Source organism: Trichechus manatus, unplaced genomic scaffold (assembly GCF_000243295.1).
Source record: "Trichechus manatus latirostris isolate Lorelei unplaced genomic scaffold, TriManLat1.0 scaffold00001, whole genome shotgun sequence".
Taxonomy (NCBI): Eukaryota; Metazoa; Chordata; class Mammalia; order Sirenia; family Trichechidae; genus Trichechus; species Trichechus manatus.
In genome coordinates this window covers 30407900-30418749 of record NW_004443937.1, presented here as the reverse complement: position 1 = coordinate 30418749, position 10850 = coordinate 30407900, and the positions used below count along the sequence as shown (strand labels likewise).

Sequence of the window (10850 nt, the reverse complement as noted above, 5' to 3'; positions counted from 1 at the left end):
ATCCCAACTCCTGTCAATTCCAGGTTCAGGAGACACAAATGGTGTAGGGGCTGTGGAATAGATCACCTGGCTGTGCATGCATGAGGAGGCATGGACCACATTTTCTGATCTGGATACAGAGTCAGTGGCATATGGTCTCCGTCAGTCCAGAGCAGGGGTCATGGGCACTGCAGGGGTTGGGGTGAAGGACCTGCACTGAAGCCTTTGCCAAGTGGAGAAGCAGGCAGCAGGGCTTAAATCTGGGGTCCCCAGGAATGCAGGAGTCATTGAAACACACAAAACCCAGTCAGACATTTATTGGGGCAGGGGAGCCAGTTCCCCACCCTGTAGGCCCTTCAGACTGATAAGATTTCGATGTGGAACTCCAGCTGGTTGGAAGAGGCTTCCTTGTCTACCTGTAAAAGGTCATTGGTCTGGAAGGTGAGGCAGCTCTTTGGTTCCTGAATCACGCAGACAGCCTTGCTCATTTGGCAGTAGCATTGTTGGCACCTACACATGCGGACCCAGGACTGCAGCTTGACGGCTGCCTGCTCCTGGATTACATAGGCCTTCAGCAGGTTGTGCAGTTGTTTATGCATCTGCTTCAGCCTGAGCGTCCTCCACCAGCACTGAATCATCCAGGCCCTGAGGGCAGCCACCAGCAGGGTCCGACGCACCAGGGTGCCGCGCCACCAGGCCTGGATCTTCCTGGCTGCCTCTACCCTTTTTCTCTGGCGTATTGCAAGAAGCAACTGGCCAAGCAAAGCAGAGGACTCACAATGAATTTTTCACCATCAACCACAGCCCTAGGGTCTGCCATAAAGGAGCTCCGATCCTCAATCTTAACAGTTAGCATTTCCCCACAGTGGTTCTGAGGACCCAGGAGACCTGGGTGGGGTCTTGTCTATGCTACTGTCTTGTCCATGACCATGGACACATCCACTCACCCTCTGAGTTACAGTATCCTTGTCTATAAAAAAGGGGATATGCTTGCCCTGTGGACCTCACAGGTGCACAAAACCAGGTGAAGCACTTTCTGTTCCAGATGACGGGACATGGGTGTGAGGAACCAAGGAGGTGCCTATGAGCCCACCAACCCCTCCACCCTTGCAATACTCCTCATGAGGACAGTTGTCTGCATTTATGACCTGAATCCCAGCCCACATGTCAACCCATGATGCTGCCTTCTGATGTTGTATGTGGTGCCACAGCGTGTTGGGGTCACCCCTACCTCACATTTTTTTATTTCCACTACTTACCTCTCAGTCATTCCCACATGGTTTAAGCCCAGGCCACCCCTTCTCCAACTTCACATTTTCCACTGTGCTGTGTCCCACCTCCCCTGTGGCCTGTCTACACCCTCATTCCCAGCCTCTCCACCATCTTCTCCATAACTAACTTGGCTCACCGAGGATGGAGACAGGGTTACTGGGACAAGAAAGCAATACTGTGGGAGCAGAGAGGGATCCTCCCTTCCAGGGACCCTGGGGTCAGAGGATCAAAGATCTTTGGTTATCTCACACTCCAGAGCCCTACCCACCTTCCGTCTCTTCTCTCTCTCTAGGGCGTCTTTATCTGGACCAGACCTACACTTCTGTAATCAGAACATAGGGGGAGAGCATGGGTGAGGACTATCCTCTGTGCACAGTCCCCACAGCCCCAGATCCCCATTCTTTCCTTGGGTCCTATGAAGTTATTAGTGCTTCCCACTGTCAAAGGGCAACTCCCCACCCTGCCGAGTCTTACACAACATTTACTGCCCATGGTTTGCGGACAGTGGTTCAGGTGTTCACAAGCCCTCTGGTTGCTGCTCCCCCAGCCCTGGGAGGGGCAGAAGGATGATGGAGGAAGAGACAACCATGATGTCACAAGGGCAACTGTGACCCAGGGACCAGGTTGACTACCACAGACTCAAAGTTGTTGGATCAAGAGGAAACACCTGTCCATTTCCTTCCTGCCAGCAATGGGCCAGAGTCCTCAGTGGAACCACCGTTCCTGTGAGTCTGTCCTGCCCCAAGGGTGACCTCTTGTCTGGCCTGCCCCAGGACCGTCCTGCCATAGGCCACTGTGGACAGCAGTTTGTGCCATGCAGAGGAGGACATATGGGCCTTCCCACTGCGCTGGCTCCTGCTGGTCCCCTCACCGCACCCCCCCATGCTCTCCCGCCTTCTTTGGGAAGAGTGGGAAAGCCCCCCTTTTAATGGAGATCAATGTGTTTGTGGAGGGTGAGCAGAAGATGCTGAAGAAAGATCAAGATGGAGGCACCTCAATTTCCCTTTCTCCTGCCATTGTAACACCCTGTCATTCTGTGGCTTTTTGGTGGCAATCAACTTACCAATATATGATCCTTAAAAGAAAACAAACCCTTCCCACACTGTATCTGAAATTCGGTGGAGTGGAGGAATTTTCCATACCTAAGTCATTGTGTGTGAGATGGTGCCCCCTCCCCAGGGTAGACTTCTCTGGTGGTGGCACCCGACTTACAGAGCACAGGGGAACTGATAGGACAAGAGTGATGGAGAGAGTTGGAAGATGGTGATTGGCAGAGAGCAGAGGTCAGTTCATGTGCAATGTATGTGTTGGCAGGGGCACTGAGGATCTGGAATCAAGATGCCCTCCAACAAGCCTAAGTTAAAGGAGCACCACCAGTGGGATGCAGGAGCTCTCACAATTCCCAGAGGCCAGAAATTGTGCCACCTGCTCCCTGTCCCTCTTCCTGTTGCGCCTGTCTCCCATCTCTGCTTCTCTCTGCCTCTGCAGAGTACCTTCTTAAGGTCCTATGGGCACAAGACTGAAAATGACCATCCCAGCCATGGTGCCAGCATATCCTGGCTCCAGCAACACCTGTCAGTTTACTCAGCATTGCTGAGGCAAAGCCCCAGGAGGAGCAGGGGGAGTCTGGCTGGCCCAGAACAGGCTGTAGATTAGAGTTGAGGGCCTAGACTGGTGGTGGTTGTGGGGGATGGAGGTGCAGCTCTCAGAGAATTCAGGCCTTTGGGCAGGATATGCACCCATACGTTGACTTCTGTTTCTACTCTTTAGCCACCTGTCTCCACACATGGTCTTCTTTCCGTGATCCCACGTTCCTCCATGAACGTTCTCAGCCCCCGCTCATAGGGAGACTCCCAACATCACATTCCATTGCCTCCAGACATGGCATCACCTGTCGCCACTTCCAGATTTCTGGATCTTCAGGCAATGCCCATTTCTCCTCTAGTTCTCTTACCAGTTCCTTATCTAGTTGCCCAAGGGTAACTCCTCACCACCTTGCAGCATGAGACCAAATGAAACATTCTTCTGCCATTAACATGCCTGACATACAAGAAATGAGAAAAACAGGACCAGTCACAAAACACCTGTTTAGAAGAGGAGGAGAATGCAAGAAGTGGGCTGGGAAGAACCATGGTCGAGTCTAGGGCACATATAGGAGACATGGTAGAGTCTGCAGATCTCTCATCATGGGAGACTCCAGAGGTGCACGTGTCTTCAGGCTGAAACCAGACACAGATCAACACCACTCGGCACAGAGGACTGAAAAGGCCTGTTATGGATTGAATTGTGTCCCCCCCAAAATTTTTTTGTAAATTCTAACCTTTATGCCTGTGGTTATAATCCCATTTGGGAATGGGTCGTCTTTGTTATGTTAACAAGGCAGGATTAAGTCAATCTCTTTTGAGATATGAAAGAGATTAAACAAGCATGTGAGAAAAGCAGAGATGGGGGAAGTGAGATGTCACACCATATGAAGATCACCCAGGAGAAGAAGCTCAAAGAGACAAGGACTTCCTTCCAGAGCTGACAGAAAGAGAAAGCCTTCCCCTAGAGCTGGCACCCTGAATTTGGACTTCTAGCTCCCTCAACTGTGATAAAATAAATTTCTGTTTTTTAAAGCCACCCATTTGTTGTGTTTTTGTTATAGCAGCACTAGATAACTAAGACAGGCTTCATGGGCTGGGACAGGAACAACAGGGGTCTTCCTAGGAGAGAGAGTTTCACCTGGGTCTCTTTGTTTCTTTGTATTTATTTGTTTCCATTTACATGAGTCCATATTTTAAAGCCACCACTTGTCTGTCAGTTTGTTGTACTGTGGTGGCTCGTGAGTTGCTTGTGATTCTGGAAGCTATGCTACCAGTATTTCAAATACCAGCAGGGCCACTGATGGTGGACAGGTTTCAGCAGAGCTTTTAAATTAAGACAGACTAAGAAGAAAGGTCTGGTGGTTTATTTCCAAAAATTAGCCAGGGTAAATCTTATGAATCTCACAGTTACAGATACTTCTTAGACATAACCGAACACCTCAAGGGATGATTGCATTTCTGGATTTGAAGGATTAGGACCATAGCATCGTCAGACATCTTGGTCAATCGGCATCATATAGTTCATAAAATTATGTTCTACATCCTAGTTTGGAGAGTAGTGTCTGGAGTGTTATAAACTTTCAAGTGTCTTTCTAAGATACAACTATTGGTCTCTACTCGTCTGGAGCGAAAGAGAAAGAAGGAAACCAAAGGCTCAAAGAAGAAACTACCATATTTTTATGCAAATAACTACTCCTTCTATGTTTCTTTGCTAACCTCGCCCTCCACCCTTGAGGTATTTTCATAAGCACATTATGCTAATTTTTTTATAGCAACAGGGAAAAAAATTGACATAGTGGTGCTTATGAAAATACCTTGCGGGGGGAGGACATGGTTGGCAAACAAACGTAGAAGGCATGCATTATTTGTGTAAAAATAGAGTAGTCTAGAGGACAAATAGTCTACACAAACCATGTCCTTATCTACCCTTAGACCAGAAGCACTAGATAGTGCCTAGCTACCATCTAATCAGGTCCACAATAGATGGACCCTGATAGAATGGGAGAAAAATGTACAACAGAATCTCAAATTCCTAAAAAAATAAACATACTTACTGGACTGGTTGAGATTGGAGGACTCCCTGAGACTATTGCCCTGAGATACTCTTTAAACCTTGAACCGAAACTAATCCCTGAGGTCATCTTGTAGCTAAATAACAAATTGGCTCAAAAAATAATGAATATCACCCATAAGTACTTTAAAAAATCACCTATATAAGACCAAACAGTCAAGAATTACTTTAAAGCAAAGATAAGAATGTAAGGGAGCAGGGAAACTAGATTAATGGAAGTGCAACAGGCAAAATGGAAATAATGAGAATGTTCAAGCCTTGTGAAGAATGTAATCAATGCCACTAAACAACTTCTGTATCAGCTGTTGATGGGAACCTAACCTGTTGTGTAAACCTTCACCAAAAACACAGTAAAGTATTACTTAAAAAAAAAAAAAACTTTATGAATCACAACAGAACATTGTCTGACTCATTTGCTTTGGACACTTCCTCAGGAGGGATAAATTGCTAGAGGAGGATATCATGGATGGTGAAGTAGAGGGTGAGGGAAACCCTTGGTGAGATGGATTAGCACAATAGCCATTACAAGCACAGATTCAAACATGCTGGCCATCATGAAGATGACTCAGGATGAGGCAATGATTCATTCTGTTGTACTTAAGGTCACCATGAGTCAGAGTTGACTCGACAGCAGCTAATAACAACATATTTTAAAGAGTTAATTAGTTATTCTGGCTTGTTTAAAAGCCAGCCATCTTTGGCAGTCCCCACTGCACCTCCCAGCCACTTTTAATCCTCTGTCCCCATGCTGTCAGTTTGTCGTACTGTGGTGGCTTGTGTGTTGCTGTGATGCTGGAAGGTATGTCACTGGTATTTCAAATACCAGCAGGGTCACTCATGGTGGACAGGTTAAGATAGACCTAGAAGAAGGACCTGGTGGTCTACTTCAGAAAATGGCCGGTGAAAACCTAATGAATAGCAGCTGAACATTGTCTGGGATAGTGCTGGAAGATGAGCTCCTCAGGTTAGAAGGAAGTCAAAATATGACAAGGGAAGAGTTGCCTACTCAAAGTAGAGTTGACCTTAATGACACGGATGGAGTTAAGCTTTCAGGACCTTCATTTACTGAGGTGGCATGACTCAAAATGAGAAGAAACAGCTGCAAACATCCTTTAATAATCAGAACACGGAATGTAGTAAGTATGAATCTAGGAAAACTGGAAGTCATCAAAAATGAAATGGACCACATAAAGATAGATAAGCTAGGCATTAGTGAGCTGAAATGGACTGGTATTGGCCATTTTGAATCAGATAATCATATGGTCTACTATGCCAGGAGTGACAAATTGAAGAGGACTGGTGACACATTCATTGTCAAAAAGAACATTTCAAGATCCTTCCTAAAGTACAATGCTGTCAGTGATAGGATAATATCCATATGCCTACAAGGAAGACCAGTTAATACGACCATTATTCAAATTTACACATCAGCCACTAATGTCAAAGATGAGGAAATTGAAGATTTTTTACCAACTTCTTGGTCTGAAATTGATGAAACATGCAATCAAGATGTATTGATAATTACTGGTGATTGGAATGGGAAAGTTGGAAACAAAGAAGAAGGATAGGTAGTTGGAATATATGACCTTGGTGACAGAAACAACGCTGGAGATGGCATGGTAGAATTTTGCGAGATCAACGACTTCTTCATTGCAAATACCTTTTTCCAGCAACATAAACGGTGGCTATACATGTGGACCTCGCCAGTTGGAGTACACAGGAATGAAATTGACTACATCTGTGGAAAGAGACGATGGAGAAGCTCATTTTCATCAGTCAGAACAAGGCCAGGGGCCAACTGTGAAACAGACCATCAATTGCTCATATGCAAGTTCAAGTTGAAGCTGAAGAAAATTAGAACAAGTCTATGAGAGCCAAAATATGATCTTGAGTATATCCCACCTGAATTTAGAGACCATCCTAAGAATAGATTTGAAGCACTGAACGCTAACGACTGACAACCAGACGAGTTGTGGAGTGATGTCAAGGACATCATACATGACAAAAGCAAAAGGTTATTAAAAAGACAGGAAAGAAAGGAAAGACCAAAATGGATATCAGAGACTTTGAAATTTGCTCTTGAATGTCAAGTAGCTAAAGTGAATGGAAGAAATGATCATGTAAAAGAACTGAACAGAAGATTTCAAAGGGCAGCTTGAGAAGACAAAGTATTATTATAATGAAATATGCAAAGATCTGAAGTTAGAAAACCAAAAGGGAAGAATACACTCGGCATTTCTTAAACTGAAAGAAGTGAAGAGAAAATTCAAGTCTCGAGTTGCAATATTGAAGGATTCTACAGGGAAAATATTGAACAACACAGGAAGCATCAAAAGAAGATGGAAGGACAAGGGCTCACCAGGATTCACAAAGGACACATCAACTGGGCCCTGAGGTATAAAGACAATAGCTAAGATAATCTTGGAAAACATCTTAAGGAAGTTTTCACAAAAGCCCATCAAACAGAACACAGAAGACTTTCCACTCGTATGTTTTTCTATTAGCATTTAGTGAATAGAAATTTGATGGACCAGTGAAGACCCTCCTGACTTTCGTAACTGAAACCCGTACCAATGATTGTTAAGAAAGATGATTCATAATGTAAGATTATAATTTCTAGCCAATCAGTGAAAAAGCGATGCTTTCAATGATTCTACCCATTTTGTGATGTTGATATATACTGATGATTCTATAACCTTCCTTGGACTCGGGCAGACAATGGCTGTGGCAGCATGCTTGTCCTTTTTCCCATTCTTACCTATTCTGTAATATTCTTTGGATTCGGGCAGACATTCTAGCTCTGGCAGCATACTTGCTTGTCTGCTTCCCACTTGTGTCCTTTTGAATATACGCCAAATAAAACTTTCTTTTTACTTTAAAAAAAAAAAAAAGAAGATGGAAGGAATACACAGAGTCACTGTACCAAAAAGAATTGTTTGGCGTTCAGTCATTTCAGGAGGTAGCATATGATCAAGAACCAGTGGTACAGAAGGAAGAAGTCCAAGCTGCACTGAAGGGAATGGCAAAAAATAAGGCTCCAGAAATTGATGGAATACCAGTTGAGATGTTTTCAACAAATGATGCAGCGCTGGAGGTGCTCACTTATCTATACCAAGAGATTTGGAAGACAAGCTGCCGGGCCAACCAACTGGAAGAGATCCATATTTGTACCCGTTCCAAAGAAAAGTGATCCAACAGAATACAGAAATTATCGAATAAAATTGTTAATATCAAAGTAAGTAAAATTTTGCTGAGGATCATTCAAAAGCAGCTGCAGCAGTACATTGACAGGGAACTGCCAGAAGTTTAAGCCAGATTCAGAAGAGGGCATGGAATGAGGTACGTCATTGCTGATGTCAGATGGATCTTGAGTGAAAGCAGAAAATACTAGAAAGATGTTTACCTGTGTTTTATTGACTATGCAAAGGCCTTTGACTGTGTGGATCATAACAAACCATGGAGAACATTGCAAAGAATGAGAATTCCAGAACACTTAATTGTCCTCACTACGAACCTTTGCAGAGACCAAAAGACAGTAGTTCGAACAGAACAAAGGAATACTGTGTGGTTTAAAGTCAGAAAAGATGTGTATCAGGGTTATATCCATTCACTGTACTTATTCAATCTGTGTGCTGAGCAAATGATCTGAGAAGCTGGACTATCTGAAGAAGAATGCAGCAATCAAAACTGGAGGAAGACTGGTTAACAACCTTTGATATGCAGATGTACAACCTTGCTTGCTGAAAGCAAAGAGGACTTTAAGCACTTACTGATAAAGATCAAAGACTACAGCCTTCAATATGGATAACACTTCAACATAAAGAAAACAAAAATCCTCACAACTGGCCCAATAAGCAACATCATGATAAATGGAGAAAAGATTGAAGTTGTCAAGGACTTCATTTTACTTAGATCCACAATCAATGCCCATGGAAGTAGCAGTGAAGAAATCAAACAACATATTGCATTGGGCAAATCTGCTGCAGAAAGACCTCTTTCAAGTGTTAAAAAGCAAAGATGTCACTTGAGGACTAAAGTGCGCCTGACCCAAGCCATGGTGTTTTCAATCTCATCATATGCGTGCGAAAGCTGGACAATGAGTAAGGAAGACCAAAGAAGAATCGATGCCTTTGAATTATGGTGTTGGTGAAGAATATTGAATATGCCATGGACTTCCAGAAGAATAAACAAATCTATCTTGGAAGAAGTACAGCCAGAATTCTCCTTAGAAGTAAGGATGGCGAGCCTTCGTCTCACATACTTCGGACATGTTATCAGGAGGGACCAGTCCCTTTACCATGCTTGGTAAAGTAGAGGGTCAGTGAAAAAGAGGAAGACTGTCAACCCTCAAAGAGATGGATTGACACAGTGGCTGCAACAATGAGCTCAAACATAACAATAATTGTGAGGATGGCACAGGACCGGGCAGTGTTTTGTTCTGTTGTACATAGGGTCGCTATGAGTTGGAACAGACTTGACAGCACCTAACAACAACAACCTCAACTGACTCTATGGAGAACTCCCTCCACGTTCCTGGGTAAAGTGTGGCCATCACCTCTTCCCATGCCTCCGTCTCAGGGTATTAGCCATCAGTCTTCCACCAGGGAAGACGAGGATTTAACTTTCTGCCCCAACCCAAACAGGCCTCTTCCTTTCCCCTCATCTTCCCAGTGTGGTTATTTGTAATCTAGGTCAGATCATGATTTAGTGTTGACATCACCATGACTACGTGAGTGCTACTGAGAGTTGTAACCTGGGGCTCACTCTGCTTGCCTTTCTTTTCCTGCACAACTTAAAAAAATATATATATATTATGAACATGTTTAAACATATGCAGAAGTTGGCAGACCAGATAAGGAACTCCGTATGTACTCAGGACCCAACATATCCCTGATTTTCCGCTCTGTTCCTGTCCATGAACTAATGTCTAAATCACATGCAAGCAGTGCTGTGAGGGGCATCTTCCCACACAGCTGTGGGAGGCGTTCTCTAGGGATACACCCTAAGGTGGCCTTGCTGAGTCAGAGGACTGGAGGCTGGCTACTCCAGGCCACTGCATCCTGACAGCTGGCTTTTCACGGCGGCAATGCCAGTCTGACCTCTGTGCATCACTTCCTAACTTCTGCTAAACTGAAAGATATAAAGTGATGTCATTTTGCTGACTTAATTTGCATTTTTTTGACAACGAGGAACATGGAGCAGAGGGTGATTCTTTAGGATGAGCTCCTGGGCTTGAATCGTGACCCACTCTCCTTCTGACTGTGTGGACCCAGGCAAGGCTCTCAGTCTCTTTGTATCTGTTTCCTCCTGGGTAAAGGGGAGAGAGCAGTACTGTTCCTACCACAAGCTGTTGTGAGGATTCATCAAGGGAAAGTCCTCGGACCAGCACCTGGTACCTCGTACTGCTTGTGCATTTTAGCTCTTATTATCATTGCGTCTTGGCCATTTGGTGTCTCTGTATCAGTTGCCCAAACCTGTCCATGGCCTATTTTTCTACTGGAGCCCTATCATTCTCTGGCTGATTTGCATGACTTCCTTGGATAACCCTTTGTCGGCTAAAAATGTTGCAAATATCCTGTCTCAGATTGTCACCTGTTAACTTTTCCCATGGTCTTGTTCATTCCACAATATCTTTAATTTCAGCATGTTCAAATCCATCCATCTTCTCCTTTGTAATGTGCTTTTGGAGTTTTTTAAATGAATGCTTTCCCATCCAGGGTTATGTGTTTTCTATTAGATTGCACTTTATCTTTTACATCCAGGTATTTAGCATTTAATTTTGATGTTGTTATAAAAACAGTTCATGTAAACAGCTTTTAAAAATTTATTCCATAAAGCATATAATTTTTTAAAAAGCAGCCTCCTGCCCTATCCCGTCCCAATACAGATTCCTCTTTCCCTGAGGTAATCACTTTCAACTCTTTTATTTCTTCTGTGATTTA

At 44.2% G+C, this 10850-nt stretch overlaps 1 protein-coding gene across 1 annotated transcript; it reads right to left on the bottom strand.

Moving 5' to 3' along the window:
• Positions 1 to 335: 335 nt before the first annotated feature.
• Positions 336 to 1743, bottom strand: IQCF3 (IQ motif containing F3). The gene is made up of 3 exons (XM_004368583.1): positions 1726 to 1743; positions 1520 to 1573; positions 336 to 731 (listed from the first exon to the last, which is right to left on the bottom strand). The coding sequence occupies exons 1-3, from the start codon at positions 1741 to 1743 to the stop codon at positions 336 to 338; spliced, it is 468 nt and encodes a 155-aa protein (XP_004368640.1).
• Between the last annotated feature and the right edge of the window lie 9107 nt (positions 1744 to 10850).